Raw genomic sequence first — 17,563 nt, forward strand, 5'->3', positions numbered from 1 at the left:
TTTTAAATTAAAAGAAATTTATACAATCGGACTAGTGGTACTTGTCGCTTTGTAATCCATAAATTAATGTCAATTCCGTTTTAAAATGAGGTTTTAATGCGTTCTTGGCAGTATGCATTAAATCCTATTTCATTTGTTTTTTTTTATAACAAAAAAAAATATTTAGGCACATTGATTTATTTTTGAAGAATGTTTACTTTAGACAGGAACATCGAGTTAAGATATCATTTACAGCCAAAGAACATACAGATTACTTCTGGAGGAGAATACAAAAAAGTTGAGGCTATGTCTTAATTCGAGATGTAATTATATATTATTTTATGAAGGGCTCTTTAGAATATTACCTTTTAAAACTGTAATCACTTCTTAAATGATATGTATAATAATATTAAATAGCTTTCTATATAATATGTTATATTTATATAATGTATAAAACGCTATCAATGTAGGTTATTTTTCTCTTTGTAACTTCACCGTATCAGATAATCAGACCTTCAAATGATCAAGAACTTCTTAATTTTGCTTCTATGTAAAGAGCAATTACTTATTTTTTCAAACTAACAACTTTTCGTTCGATTACTACATTTTTCATGTGATTAAGATTTAATAGTGATGGATTTAGTTATTGTAAATAAAAATAACGTAAAAATTAAATGATTTGAAGCGACTTTTCTATTTCAGACTATCCATATTATTCCAGAACTTCTTATTTTTATGTAATGTATGTATAATTGTAATATTTATCGCCAGAAATAAGTTATTTTTTAAATCAACAAAAAAAAAAATAAAGTATTTATCTCATGTAACGTTTTTCCAAATTTACAAAGTGTCTTATTTTAAATTTCATCACACTTTCCCTGACAGTGTTTCCCTGACAAAGCCATATTTTGTGATGTTAGTGTATCACAGTACTAAAAAACTTAAATCTAGAGTCCCCAATCCCTTTCAAACATCTGACTCTTCATTTTACGAGTTAAAAATAGGTAAAAACTTATTTTTATATTAAATATTTAGTCCATTTACAGTAAAAAATATATACAGTACATAATATCCACAGCAAATAATATATCACAACCCTAGATTCAAGCTTTCAATATTAATTATTCCAATTAATTACTTATCTAAACATCACGCTAAACGACGACACCGCAAGCTCCCGCCATACGATACGAACACTGATGACAGAGTTCCCGCGCGCAATATGTCATGTTTTTTTTTCAGGCGGGGTTCGATACAAACAGCCAATGTTGGACACAAACAGCCAATTAACGTGGGGGCGGGTGCACTAACAGATAGTCAGTCACCAGCATTAGTCTGTAAGGGCTCGACGAAAATGCATTAAAATATAACCAGTGTTGCCATTCTTTGAACGTTTAATTTAATTAGTGAACAAATGTATTGTGATACAGTGATTTTGTGATGTGTTTTATTATATTCTTAGTTAAAAACTGTCGGATTATATTGGATTGTTTTTTAAGGAAGGTTAGTCTTTTATGTTTATATTAATATATAATACGTTTGGTGAACATACAACGTAAATAAATAATCAATACGACATTGGCTGATCATCGCTACATAGTTAAAAATAAAACTGAATTAAAGTATTCCATACAAAATTACAGATAATTTTTCTTGTTTTTATTTCAATAAAAAGTATTTTTTTATAAATTTTGTGGAGTGAAACTAAAAATTATTAGGATTAAAAATAAAGATAACTTCAAAAAAACATCTAAGATATTTATTATTTATTTTAAAACGATGGATCACTATCACTTTCAACACCTCTCTAACTTAATTTATGAAAATAAAGTAAAATAACAAAACCCTTAAAAACTGTTTTGCTAAGAAATTGAACAGATTATATTTATACATTAAATACTATATGAAAGTTAAATAAAAATAAAAAAATTATTCGAAAATTTTCCATATACTTATATTAAGAATATTAGAACTGATATATATTACATATCAGTAACGCCGAACTCTTTTTATAATTAATAATACAAATTTTACTTTATTACCTACAACATTTTTAATTTTTTAACATTACTAACACAACTTTTAAATCTTTTGTTTTTATTTTATTTATTATTATTATAATTTAACTCAAAGATACCGAAATATATACATATATAAATAATGTTGTGAAAAACTCTAAATGTGACATACTAAATATTAATTGCAAATTTTTAACACATTAATAAATATAATTTTATAATATATTATTAACATTTTATTATTATTATTTAATATTAACAATACCATTTTAGTTCTTATTGGTATCGTCTTAGTAAAATCAATCTGAATGACAGTTTGAAATAATATCGTAAAGTTTTTTCTTTTTGATTGATTTAATTGCAATTTAAAAAATGTAAAGACAAATATTTTTACAGTCTGTATCGATTTATGACGACACAGAGTATAAAATACTAGAGAATATGCCACAGAGGTACATAATCTAGTTAACAATCAGCTGATTACTGTTTTAAGCGATATTAATCAGGTCACCAAGGGGATTACAGACTGGAACTATGACTGTGTGTGAAATAATAATTTGAAAAACATAATCCGCCTTTACGCTCTTCGGCAAAAGTCGATGAATATGAACAGTCATAAGATAATATGAGAAGAGATAATTACTTAGAATATGATGTTACTAACGTTTTTAAAAATTCAAGTATGGCTGACAATAAGGAAATAGATTCTACTTTTAGTTTTTCTAATTATATAACAACCAAATAACTGTCGACATTAAATTTATAATGACTAGTAGGTAATGTATCAAATTGTTATATAATATTAAATCTGGTAAAGGGTTCTAGTACACAATATAAATGATTTGGTGATACGTCAATAAAACCTCTTTTATTACCTTTTAACATTTTTCTTTTTCATAATTTGATACATCACATCATAGTTTTACCTTGTCTTCAATTCCAGTGCGTACTTTTTTCATTTAGATGTATAAATTCTTTTTCAGACAAAATAATTTGGAGTACTGTAATACGCTTGTTTTGAATGATTTAAATAATAATGAGGTTTACTTATTGCATTCTAAAAAAAAAAAAAACAAAAATATAGATGGCTGTTGATGATTTATATCTGGCTTTCATTCGTGCAAAAAAATATTGATAAAAGTATATATCATTTTATTGCTTATGTTTATATATATGGAAATATTAATATCTAATGTCAAATTTTATTTTTAGTAACAAAGTAAATGTCGTTTCCGACATTTAATAACAAAAGGAAATAAAAGTGTTGTCTATGACAAAGAATAATAATAAACAAAGTTATAACACAAGTTATTGATTGGTTATCTTGAACGTATTTCTTCGTATAATAAAATTTTTGACGTTATAGCCAGGGATGATTCTTCTTGTTTGCATGAAATTTATATAGCAGTAGTAAGAGTATTATTCTGCAATAGTACTGCATTGCATTATTTCTAAGTATTTTTTCTCTGAGTATTAGTGAAAATACATCTGTTTTGTTAACTGTAACTTTTCCGGAAACAACTGTCGACTGTCATAAAATATTTTCTATATTTGTTAGTGATGGAACAAAAGTGATGGAAAAAAATAAATGGTTAAAAAGTTACTTATTCTCATATTAGGTTACGTGTTTCACTAAAGAGGTTTTAGTTAATTTAAACCGCATGTTTTCCGACAGGACATCCGCCGGAATCCATCCGACGGGAAGCGCTTTATCCTCAAAGCCTTTACAAATTTAATTTAATAATATAATGGGATAAATATATGTTAATTTTCTCTTATACAATATTTAGATTTTTTTTGTAAATAACTAACAATTTTATGGAGGATAGGTATTAGACGTATAATGTTACCATATGAGTTATTATTGAAACATATTTTAAACCACTATAAAGTCGAAATTTAAAATTGATTTTTCTTGTATTTGCTGTAGTTATTTAATATTAAGATACAATAAATTAGATATTTCCATAATTTAGGGTTAGGTGGATAAAGCTTACATAGCAATTTAAAAGGAATTTATGATCCGCATCAATAAACATATTTATTGATAGGATTTAACTTTGTAATAATTTTAAGAAAAAAAATATATAAACACACATACCCACACATTAAATCTTTTTTTTTTAACTGTTTTTTTTTTTATGTTAATTCATTAAATTTCTGAACACTAACTTCCTGATAGATAAATCACAAACATAATATACGACACAATATTTCAGTTATGATAACAAGCCAAGTTAAGTGTTCACTAGTACTGTATACAGTAGGAGGGGCTACAGATCTTTCGGTTGCTGTGATCCCGCCTACACGAGGGGCAATAGAAACATTATTTCCGCTTTATCATTTATAATGTAAAAAAAAAATGAATACTACATATAAGAATTGATCACTACATTCCTCGTTTTGCTGAAAGTCGGTTAAGAGGAACATTGATAATGGACAGCTTTTCTGCTTCATTGAATCACAGAATAGTGGACATTTCAACATGAATAGGTAGTATATATTTGTTGGCTATGGGAGTGGCTTCTAGAAACATCGGTACAACCCCGTCAAGGGGAGACGCTCAAACGATTTGCCTTGTGTTCATACATTATAAAATAACATAATACGTAACATCAGAATGCCTGAAAATTTCATATAAATCAAAGTATCATAACTAGATTCTTCACTTGACTCCGCTTGTCTTCTCCTGGATTTTGAGAACAATAACGATATTACGTAAATTTATTGTAAAGCCTTTGTCATTGAATAAATATTAGGTACATACAAACTGTCGCATCAATCATTATGATTATTAGAATGAGATTATTTTATGAAACGAAATTTATAAAAACCGATTAACCAACACGAAAATGCAAGCGATATTTGTTATATATGTATATTGTTCTGTTTGTGTGTCGGTAGGAGTGGCCAGCTATGACGAAACGTCGAAGGTGAGGCTGATCATGCGCCATGGATTGCTACGTGCCCAACAACCCTCAGTATCTCGGATGCTGTGGGTGCTGCGACCCGCTGCAGTGCGCCTGCCAGATACGACTACCGGAGGACTGCTGTCAGGTAAAATAGAGCATACAACACACAACATATACAAACTCTTTGCAAAGGATGACATCGCGTCAAGTTAATAGAAATAGACGAACTTTTTGGAGGTGAAAACTTTTTAATATTCATTCTATAAAACATATGTAGTATACCTCAAGGATTTATTTTCTTAGTGATGGTTCGCTTCATTCGTTCTTGGACTGAAGGTTTATTCAGGAACTACATCTTACTTAAAAATCTTAGAATTTAATCAAGTCAATCAAAGTCACACATCTATATTTGTTTTTGTTGTGTTGATAAGAATTATCGGGTATCTATTGTAATTGTATACGTACATATATATCTTTACGTTATGCAAACGATGTCTTACGTTTTTGCAATCACGTGGAAACTATCGATATTTTTCAATTCGTTTATAAAAATCTCCTATTTTTGGGAAACCGTATCGTATTATGTAAGCAGTTCAAAGTTCAAGTTAACACAATCCTGTAATCATTCTAATGATGCCGTTGTTTTACATCTATATCTCTTGAATAGATGACTCTGTGTTAGTTTCTCGTTAAAACAGTTTCCGTGGTTATATAAAGTGTCTCAGACGGCGTACAAACTTCAATCTTGGCAAATCAAACTGTAATCACATTCCATTAATTTTTTACAACAGTAGACAATATTTTAGTAAAATTTCTATATTCATGAGAAATTATTTAGTAGAGACTACAAGGAAGAATATGTATTTTTTTCTTTTTCATAAAATATAATGGAAGAAATAAATAAATAGGTATTGAGTTCTGAATTTAAAATATTATGAAAGTTTTCACATTTAAAACCTTCATGGAACTCGTGAGTAAGATTACGTCTGTTTTGATCGAAAAAATATATAATATGTTAGAATAATTTGTATTATTCTGAATTTTTTTTTCACTTCACAGCAGATAAACATTCAAATGTGGGCCGTTTTAGGAACGTTTCCACGCCTACATGGAGGTTCCATATCATCGTATAAACAGTTTAATTTATTTTTGTAATTGGAATTTAAGTTGTGAATATGTCAAAATATTCTCAAAGAAGTTCTATTTATAACGAGTCTAGAATTAAAGACAAGTCTTGGCTTAAAAAAAAAAAAAAGAAAATTTATGACAATTAACGTTAATGTTTATATTAAAAAGTACAAGACAAACTACATTATCAGTATCTACAGGATACTTTATTTTGTTATAAAGTTAAACTGTTCACATAACACTTGTTAATGTTTTTTAAGTATTGTTATTATCGATTTTATTTTCCGCTTTATTTTGGTGTGATGCGGAAATTTAAGTTATAATATTCTTGTATTGTTTTTGATTACAAATCATAGGAAAGTGGAGATTTATAGCGAATTAACTCTGAAACTACAATTCACTATTTTGTATGATATTCATATATTGATTTGTGTTTTTTATTAAGTTATATAAGCTGTCCTCCAAACATGTCTATTCATCAATGATCAATCTGCTACAACCGAAATTATATCCACTTTATACCAATTTTTATAATAAAAATTTAATAAATTTTCCTTTACTATGGGTAAGAGTTTTCAAATATAATGTTTGAGTAACATTATATATACAAACGAGTTACGTACCTATAACTTATTTAAGAAACCTTAATACATTTGTAAGTAATGTCTTTGTACAGTGTCTTTACTCAGATTATTTATCGATTATCAAATAGAGGTATCAACAAACTAACATTTTATAAAAGCAGCTACGCTTATTGCTTTTTTATATATTTGCATGGGCTCCCTTAAATAAATACTAAAAACTATTTCTAAAAGACCCAATAATAATAGTCAATTGATCTTTATTAAACCAAATTTCATGTTATCGGCACGAAATGTGGATTTCTGCTTATACATTTAGAATACCTACTTATTAGAAAATAAAGTAATGATATGTAAATATACGTTCCATTAATCTTATGTATGAAATGCTCCGAAACAGCTTGACCTATTTATATGAGATTTTATATTCATATTTAGTAGATCTGAGAATCGGCTAATATCTATTTTTCACATAAATGAAACTAGTATTATTCGGATTTACTACGCGGATTTTATTGTTTAAAAACTACATAATCCCCACACACATGAGACACACCTCGTCTGCCCGTGATCACGGTTGCTGCAAAGTAACCGAAACGTCGGGATTATGTAGTTTTTAAATAATAAAATCCGCGTAGTAAATCCGAATAATACTAGTTTCATTTAAATGAATACTCGCGAAAATCTTAGATCTCATTATATTTTTCACATACCCAAGTGATAAAGGTTGTCCATCCCTAGAAATTATTATTCCGATATTTTGATGAAAATTTATTTTTGTTGTATTTTATCATAATGAGGCATTAAAATACACGTACAGCCCTACTTTTTGACGATTCTATCACCGACTCCCTTTTCGTTTAAAAGTCATTCTAGTAATCAAGCATTTTTGACTCCGGCCAATAATCACGTGATAAGGTATCTCATAGAAACAGATGATTAAAACCAAATTGTCTTCTTTTTTTTAAGAATGTTTTTTGGATAATTTTTTTTTTGTTTACACTTATAAGAGCTCTAATTTCCATAGAATTTTTCCACAGGTTGAGATCTTACCACGTTTTTCACACGAACAATTATACGTGATATGCTCTCGGGAGGATAAACTATACAGTTTGTTTGTGTTAGTTAAAGGTCTCACAAAACACATTATTCACGCGGGCACTAAAGGATTGAAAGAGAGATAATTAATTAATGATATTAATTATACATTTAAGGAATAATTTAATAAAAAATAATTTAAAATGTGTGTTGTGTTGGAGTTGTTTTTTTTTTAATATTCGCTCATCTTTTGATGTTTCATTCCTTAACGTATCATACAGTAAACACTTAGAATATATTTTTTTTCTTGAATACAAATTCCCTACAAATAATTTATATGGTAAACCAAAGTTAGCCGGGTCAGCTAGTAGGAACATTAAAGGTTGCAACTTCCAGTTATTTTCAATATTAACAATTATTAATAACTATATGAGTACATTTTATTTCATAACGTATTTAGTATTTAATAATGCTCGGCTCTCTGTCTCTCATTTTTTGTTATAGAATAATTGAATACATCTCGTTCTTTAAAGGCTAATTTTTACAAATAAGTTTTTGTCTTCCAAATATTAAAGGATTTGAGCAATTAAAATTAATCTTAAAAAGGAGTTTTTATATGTCCACCCTCTTAGCAGAAGTTTTTAAGTCAGACTGTTTATGTTGTGTTCTATAAACATAATATAAAATGAAAATTTATGATTACAATTTGTGTCGAAGACTTCAACTTTACATTTTGCAACGTTTCCAAAAAATCTACATCGTTTAACACGATAGTATAATATTAACAAAAAAAACATTTATCCAAGAGAATATCAGATCCAGATATGAAAATAAAATTTAATTACAGTTTAGATTAATTTGGACTTAGAAGAAGACAATAGGTACTATTATTAATTGTATGTACAAGTGATTTTCACTTTACATACTGTCAATTGTCAAATATGCATGACGTCATTATAAACATCGTAATCGTCAGATAAATTAAAATTTAAATAAAAACCCCCAGATATATATATAAGTTATATATCTTACATTATTAAAAAAATACAGATTTTACTTAATAATTGATTTTCATATAAAGCCCGCCATGATATCGACGCGTTCAAGATAAAAAAAGTATATTGAAATGTTTTGACCGCGATTGCGGTATTCATTATGTTTCTTATTTTAAACTCAATTACCGGTAATCGATATTTCATGTAAACAAAGATCCGTCATGAGTTATTGAAAACATCTTTAAGAAATATAGAGAATAATTTGGTTCAAATAAATAAAACTAAATTCTTAAATGAATATGAGGTGTTGAGAGGAAATGAATCAACATGTTTCCAAAGAATATCAAATATTTGCATGTCCCTAAATATGTTGTCAAAAGTAGCTCATGAACACGTATGTTTCTGAAGGCATTTATTATAACCTCCAAGAAGAATTGGTCGATTGGCAACATTCCAGATTCTTCGACGACAATGTATGTCTTTGTCATCCTTATGAGCTCCAGATCCCGGTTATCTATTACCCAGAGAGGCTGGCTTTTTGTCGACAAAGATCGTTGTTTAACTTCCGATCCTCACTGCTACTGAACTAGAAGGAGGCAAGACATATTACATTCAAAAACAGTTCCAAAGCGAGTAATGGTTTAATCTGAATCCTGCCCCACTTGCCTGGTCTGCTAGTTTATAGATTTCTAGGGACGCGTTAAATATGCACCCTTGAGCTTAGTTTGTATACCTGGGACCTGCATGGGAGTGCAAAAACCATCGCTACTTAGATTTAGTGGATTTGGTCCTCAAAGAAACCTTTTGTAATTATTTTATTGAGGAGTAGAGAAGTCTTGAACAACAAACTATCTTTTGCACATCAGACATCAGTATTCGCAAATTAATTAAAGTATCTGAAACGTGATATTCTGCAGGTCGCGGGTTTGAATCCTGCAAGTGTCGATCAGTTTTCCATTGTATATTTTCTTGGCCTTTTTAACTTAAGTATAAACTCAATATTGTTTTAAAACTAAAAACGTATATATGCGAATACAATAAAATGAAACTAAGTTTTCCAGATTTTACGCGATTTTAATTATTTTTTAAACTACATAATCCCGACGTTTCGGTTACTTTAACCGTGTTCACGGTCAGACGAGATGAAAGCGTCTGTCAGTTAGTATTGTTATTTGTCATCTACCGCCAACGATTTCTTAATTTTCTCGCGTACCGCTCATGACGCACGCAGAATGCGCTCAGTGTTCTGTGATCTAAGTTTCTTTTAAAGATAAAATACACGCCTTAATCCTAGATATCATTAATATGATAAAACATTATCATCACAGCAAGAATCCGAGAACTGCTGTCCGGAAAATGGCGAGGAATTGAACACTCTAGGGGAGTCCATAGCGACCTGCGATGTGGGGCTCGATGTGAACGAGCCTGGCTGGCCGGCCGAGGACATGGGCTCCTTCTCCCTGCCGCCCCTCGACCTGGATCCCCTACCATCGTTATTCCCATTCTCACCCTGCTCCGGATACAAGTGAGTTTAATTCTAATATATCTAGTACACCGCGGTTATAAGTAATTATTTTAGCCACTGCAGTAAACTTTTCTGGTTAGGTATTCTGAGAAGTAAGTAGTAGTTATTTATGGTCATGGTCATGGTCATGGTATATTATATATGACCAAAAATATATCAACAATAACTGACCTAACGACATTCTCATACAGTTTTTTTTATGTTCCTTTCAAAGATTATATTATATAGTTTTGTTAGCATACGTTCAAACTGACAGGTTTTTAAATAATTATTATTCATACAAAAAGTATTCAAGTAAGACGGTATATTATACAAAATAAAATAATTAATAGGTACTAACATAATAAGATTCACTTATTTTGAAAAGGTATAAATAAGATTTTTTTTTATTTTTCTTTCACCAAAGTTTTTTGTACCCAGTGATCCTAATATATATAAATGTCAATGTTTAAAACACTTACATGCCATTACTCGTATGTTATTGTAAAGATTTAGTTTGTTCTAATAAAATTATTAAGTTATATGAAGTAACCAATTTTTAAAAACGTTATTCCTTTCTAAAAACCTTCCGAGAAAAGTAAATATTTTTTCCGTTGAAGTATTTTATAATTTTCTTTTATAATTAAAACACTTGATTTGAAATATTTAAAACTGATTACTCTTATTATAATTTTATAATAAATTTATTGAACTAATAATTTCTTCTATAACATTGTTTCCTGTTTCCGCTTGTCTACCTCGTATATTCTAAGGAGGTTATATATTTTCGGTTAAGGTGGACAAAACATAGCTATATTAAGAGGTCAAATTATACAAGATATACTTATACTAAATCCGTGTTTTTTATTTCTTCTGACAAGGTGTTTGGTGAATTTACTATTTACATATTTATTTACTATATACATATGTAAATAGAAAAACATCCTTTCAGCTGTCTTCGACAGGGGTGTGTGTAAATATTTCGTATAAAATAACAATGTGTATGTAAAAAATATCTATGTAAGTAGATACATATAGATGTAAAGTAGCTAGCATAAGTGTTAAGTTGAAAATAATAGATATATTTACCATATTCCTACATTATCAGATATGAATCGGAGGTTAACCGAACAACTTATATGCTGTGTAGTGGAGGCAAGGTATATAGGTACAAAAGTTCCCCATTAAAAAATATCGATTTAATTAAAGTTTGTCTGGTTGAGACAGACTTGATCTATGATCAATCAGAGACAGAAATATTAAATATAAGTTCCTTATAGGCACTTCTAATCCATAACTCAGGCAGACTCATTATAAGAGACGAGAACCAAAAATGGCTTCCGTGTACTAATAATTTCGTTTCTTACAGCCGGAACAATGGGGGGGAATGTCGGGAGAGGGGGGGAGGGGAGGCCGCGGATGTGCTGCTCTCTCTGAAACATGCCGTGGTTCATGGAGACTGCGCAGGGGACGCCGTACATCCTCAGGTATCCCTTTCACACATACACCATAAGTAATACGAAGAACAGAGACAGATGATACTTACATTACTGTTTAATAGAGGGGTAAGTGTATAAGGGCGGTTATGGTGTAGTAATTATTGTGAGGGATTAATAAGTTGTATAGGAATACTTAGATGTACAATCAGGTATTTTATAGTTCTTATTCTGAACGAAATAAGGTTTAGATTGAGTTGCTTTTCAACTGTCCTTTGATACGGACATCGAAAACGAGCGGCTTTAATTTCGATTGGCAGATTATTGATAATTAAAAAGAGAATTATAATCAAAGATAAAAGGACGTAATAAATTTTGTATCTATTTATTTAAACCAAAATAATTAATGATAATAATGATCATTTCATTAAAGGAATGTAGATATGAAACGAAAATATTTTTTTCCAAATCTCTTTAATGCTCCTTATACAACATTTAAGCATATATTATACGTTGGAATATTTAACTAGTATTAGTTAATTTTAACTTATAAGGATATATCTGTGTTCACTCGACTTAGACTCGAACTGAGCTTTTAATTATTTCAACAATAAGGAATGCTGATACTGTATAAGCCTTGTGTATACCGCACCGTTATACACAAATTTCAATCTTCGTGGATAAAATCGAGGGCGTTTCATGTATAATATTAATGTTTATATTAATTTGTCACTATAAACGTCATGTATTTATTTTGTTACATAGTGTTACCTGTATGAAAATTTTCGCGGTCTGAATGAATATTTCAGCTTTTTTTTTCTTTGATATTAAAATGAAAAAATTGTTGAAAATATCCTTCTTATTGGCAACATATTTAATCAATAATCCGCGGTGAAGTGGTTGCGTGTAGTCTGTATAATGGTACACAGACTATAAATTTACTAGATTAGTATGCTGTCTAACACCGAAAGGATTTATGAAGTGCGAGGAGCACATTCCTTTGATTACCGTTTTAAATGAAATATCAGTCTTATAAAATACTCACAAATATACAGTCCTATAAAATAATATGTAGTTTTTTACCGCCCAATATTATGTCAAGTAGACTATTCAACTAAATATAAGTTTTAAAATTTTTAATAAAACCTTAAATACTATTAATTCCCGGTATATACGTATGTGTGAAGAACGACATCATTTTACAAATATGTAGTAGATTTTTATTTAATAAAGAAGTAAATAGTCCTTTTTTCTTCTTCGTTTTAGTTGGTGGCCTTTTCTTATGGATATCGCCGATGTCATAAGCCGATATTATACTGAACTATAGTCCTTTTTAGTCCTACCTACTTAATATATTCTATCAATGTCAAACAAATCTCAATTTTTTTTTTTTTAAATAGCATTGACTGATAATACCGAGAGGTCACATAAGATGTTACTTATATAGATCTCCTCCCTTTAATTTCATTTTCAATTAAGAATGACTTTAAAATTATACGACTTAGATCTCCTTTATAAATATATTGATGTGAAAATATGCGAGTAAAAAGTTTCATAGGTCTGTCTGTAAGCTAAATGCTTAAAGAATAGCATTTCAAGTAATCTGGAAAACTCGTAACTTCATATTATAGGTTATTATTGGCAAACTAAGATCTTGTTGAAAAATAATACATATGTTTCGGTAACTAATTTCCATAGTGTAGATTATATCCGTATAAATATATAATACTTTGGCTAATCATTTAGAATTTCGTGTTTCGTGTTCGGGGGGTCATGGGTTCCAAATCTACTCGTTTGGGTAAACTCTTCATACTTTATTTTCCATTTGAATTTCGATTTAAGTATGAAACATTTATACCTTATAAAAATAATGGCTACTTTAATAAAAAAAAAGAAACATTATTCCCAATAGAATGAAAAATTTTACTAATATAGACTTGTATTGTAAATGGAACTAAGGTTTTTATTTCTATATTTTAAAACTACATAATCCTGACGTTTCTGTTACTTTGCATCAACCGTCGAGACGGGCAGACGAAATGAAAATGTCTGTCAGTCCGTCTTGTTGTTTGTCATCAACCGCCAACGATTTCTTAATTTCCTTGCTTACAGCTCTGGATGAGCTTTATTCTGAGGTGTTTATGACGTCACGGGTTAACAACCTAAACCTATTTTCTTCAGATGGTGGTGAACAGCGGCGGTGGCTATCCCTACTATGAGCACTACGGCACCGCTCCTCTCTTCCCCACTATGAGTGTCAACGTCTCCATGAACATGACCATGCACGGCTGTCCCTCAGACCAACTCTGTTCTCAGGTATTGGAATAAACACTGATATTCTCAACTATGGTTACCATGATACAGCATTATATTTTTCATTGATCATTGCACGTAAATCTAAATAATTCAAGCCAATAATAATATATTCGTCGTTTCAATGATTTCAAGTTCAACTCTTTTCGTACATTATAATCCTTGTGAGACGAAACCTCTTAGCTTTCAATGGATTCACCGTGCGGGTGCCGGGTCCATCGCGTTGCAGGGAGAGGAGCCGCAACAGTGCCTGGGACTTGCGACCAAGGTGTACGTTTAAGGGGCCTCTAACTAACGCGCGTTAAATGCTTACATCCACTGTCCAAGCTCCTCTCTCTACCTAACGAAATTTGAAATTAAGAACTTATACGGAAGTAACGTAAATAATAAGTTGAGTGATCTCCACCAGGTACAATGGAATCAAAACGCCTCGGCCCCTTCAGTGAACGTAGTGTACCCTCAAACACAGAGCGTCATACCGGTGTCCTATCCATCAGCGACGTACTCGTTCACAGCTGACTTCAGGGCACCGAATCAATCCGATCCTCTCATCACCGCGAGCTCAACCTTCAAACCATTACAACTCCAAAACACTCAGAAACCCAATCCGAACTACTTGTTCCAACAAAAGCCAAATTTTTCGAATCAAAAGAACTTGGGAACTGTGCTAAAACGATCCCCATCCAAAATATATATGCCAGAGAGTCCAAAGGAACAAATGGGGAACGGTTACGTTTTGAACCATCAAGGACAACTGCATCAGGACTTCGGATATACCACGTGCGTTAATTCTTCGGGAAAAGTGCAAGTAAGTTAACAAATTTAAAAATTCTGACATTTCATGTTTTATATGAATAACATAAGTAAATTAACAGATTTTTGAAATGTTTTATAACGCCACTTTTTTGCGTATCTATAATAAACAGCTCATTCAAAAATATTAAAGTTCCAAAATGTTTAAAAATTTCCAAGGTAATTCGTTAATATAAAGTACCATTTTCGTATTCTTACTCCTTAATTAGATTCCAATTACATTGACATAGGGCCATTGAGTGACATCTCTAAAAAGATTAAAAAACAAATAAAAATCCTTATATGCCAGTATCACTTACTGGAGTCAACAAGCATGAAGTTTCCACGAGAGACTAAAATCTTCATCATAATCTTCCCTCAGGTGGGTGCTCTAAGCGCGTGTTCCGAGGACGATGAACAGAAGCCCAACCTGTGTCGCATCTGTGGCAAGACGTACGCCAGACCAAGCACGTTAAAAACTCACCTCAGGACTCACTCTGGTGAACGACCGTACAGATGTGGAGACTGTAATAAAAGCTTCTCTCAAGCTGCCAACTTAACGGCACACGTTCGAACTCACACTGGCCAGAAACCATTTAGGTATGTAGAATTTAGAAATATAAAAACTATTACAAAGTTACTTTTTATATCCAAGAAAAATAGTAGACGTAGCAGGTTAATGTATTTGTATATTTAGAACTTATTATATATATAAGATGGGTTTTAGATGTTGTATTTATCTATATGTTATAGGCCTACATATATATACTTATTTGCGTCGATTTATATTGACTCTTATTAACAGTAATGTCAAGCAATACGAACTGACGCCTTTTTTATTTGACAGTAAGGTGTAGACTTGTGTAGTCTAAAATATTCAGCTTACCAAACAAAAAATCTTAGAATGATTATTAAAAATTATTCTATTTCTAGATGTCCAATTTGTGACCGACGATTCAGCCAGAGTTCCAGTGTTACCACACATATGAGAACACATTCGGGAGAAAGGCCTTACCAGTGGGTACCAGCATAATGAATAGTATATTCATAATTAAAAAGCATTTATTTGATATTTCACAAACAATTGAAATAAATCCCAAAAAAAAAATGTTACGATATGAAAACAAACAATAGCTATAGTTATAAAATTAAAAAATTCCTCATCTATAAACAGCAATTTAATCTCAATGATATTTAATAAGCAATAAATAATCTCAACTCTTAAACTAATTTTACGTTGGGGAGTTCATACAATTTTTATTTTACAGATGTCGATCCTGCAAAAAGGCATTTTCTGACAGCTCTACGTTGACAAAGCATCTGCGCATACATTCTGGCGAAAAACCATACCAGTGCAAACTATGCCTATTAAGGTAAAGAAAAATCATGACATAAAATATACTGTGAAATTATGCATAAATTAATATATTTTCATGTCATATAAATTTCACTAATCAAGTTATATTTCACACTAATATAATTTTTTAATTAGTTCGATAATTTTTACAAATTATTTAAGTTGTTTATATTATCCAACAGGTTTTCTCAATCCGGCAATTTGAATAGACATATGCGTGTACACGGCAACATGTCAGGCGGGATGCTTGGCTGACACACGAACTACGTTCCCGCCATTTTTGACTTTGGCATTTATTGAAGTCCGTAAAACGAACTTAGTGTACTGCAACAAAATGGAATTTAAATTAAAAAAATTGTGCTTAAGACGATAAAATTACACCAAATATTTAATTCGTAGGAAAAGTTACTGAAACTGGTAGCGTATTAAAATTTAATTTTCTGTGAAACTTTACATAGATCTCATGAATTAGCATTTACGAATATTATGTATCATCTTTTTTATTGTAAATATTTCTAGTAATAGTATTGTAAATATTTAATGTAAATTTATTTATTGCAATCTAGTCACTCTAATGAATTTTATCACGTTGCGATAAAATTCTCTCTATCACACATATGGATATTTATATTTGTAGAAATGAGAGAGATGTATATACAATATGAAGTAGCCGTTTTGATTTTATAGTGATGTAGTGTAAGAATGAAACAACATGTAGTTTACGAAATATTTTAAATATAAACGACGCTTTCAGTATTATTAAACATAGAATGTTTTAAGTAGAATAAATGTTAAATAATAATAAAAAATTGAAATGCGTACGTCTTAACTTTATTTTTGAACTTATAAACCTTGACAAATGCCTCAGAGATTAGTAATGGAACAGATTAAAATAATTTATTAAAAAAAGTATTTCAGATAAATATATATATTTTTTATTGTTCTGCCAGATTCTTAAAAATATACTTTATTATTATGAAGCATAAAATAAATTAGTTTACCATATTTTTAATGTCCAAGAATGTGAGTGTCAATGCCACGAGATAAAAGATAATTTGAAAAGACTACTAAATTTCATTCCACGTATTTTCACGTAACTACTTTCATTGCGATCACTCCTTTAATATGTTAACATATGTTTGTCTTGACAGCCATACTAAGTTTAATTGACTTTGTTTTTATTTAAATCATTAGCAGAAGCTGGGATTGTAGTAAAATATATTTTTTACAGTTTTCTAAAAAAAATTACCATGTATGCTACCTTATGGTTGTGAGGAAGGCGCATAAAAATTTTGGAAGAAAAGAAAGAAAGAAAAGAATTCATAGAAAAAATAATATATTTTTCAAGTCTCATTATGCAGAGGAATTACGTTCAAATACCCAACGGTTCTGAATCTCAGCTTTATGTTCATTACATTAGCCCTATACATAAAAATGGTTATTTTCAATTTTTGCCCCTATTTTTTATTGTTTTGCTCTTTATAATAGAACATTGCTATATTTACTACTG

The 17,563-nt window shown here is 30.1% G+C and overlaps 1 protein-coding gene across 1 annotated transcript; it reads left to right on the forward strand.

Annotated features, from left to right (window-relative positions):
• The first annotated feature begins 4,931 nt into the window (after nucleotides 1-4,931).
• Nucleotides 4,932-16,837, forward strand: LOC116774905 (protein glass). Its single transcript, XM_032667685.2, has 9 exons — nucleotides 4,932-5,054; nucleotides 9,980-10,176; nucleotides 11,525-11,642; nucleotides 13,773-13,907; nucleotides 14,314-14,712; nucleotides 15,079-15,296; nucleotides 15,630-15,713; nucleotides 15,965-16,069; nucleotides 16,236-16,837. Exons 1-9 carry the CDS (start codon nucleotides 4,950-4,952, stop codon nucleotides 16,306-16,308), a joined length of 1,434 nt encoding a protein of 477 aa, XP_032523576.1. The 5' UTR covers nucleotides 4,932-4,949; the 3' UTR covers nucleotides 16,309-16,837.
• Nucleotides 16,838-17,563: the final 726 nt, after the last annotated feature.

This window comes from Danaus plexippus, chromosome 23 (assembly GCF_018135715.1).
Source record: "Danaus plexippus chromosome 23, MEX_DaPlex, whole genome shotgun sequence".
In the NCBI taxonomy this organism is placed as follows: domain Eukaryota; kingdom Metazoa; phylum Arthropoda; class Insecta; order Lepidoptera; family Nymphalidae; genus Danaus; species Danaus plexippus.

Coding starts and splice junctions, on each gene's coding strand:
- LOC116774905 (XM_032667685.2), top strand. CDS start 4,950: ATGGATTGCTACGTGCCCAACAACCCTCAGTATCTCGGATGCTGTGGG. Junction 5,055..9,979: donor TACCGGAGGACTGCTGTCAG/GTAAAATAGAGC, acceptor TTATCATCACAG/CAAGAATCCGAGAACTGCTG. Junction 10,177..11,524: donor TCACCCTGCTCCGGATACAA/GTGAGTTTAATT, acceptor CGTTTCTTACAG/CCGGAACAATGGGGGGGAAT.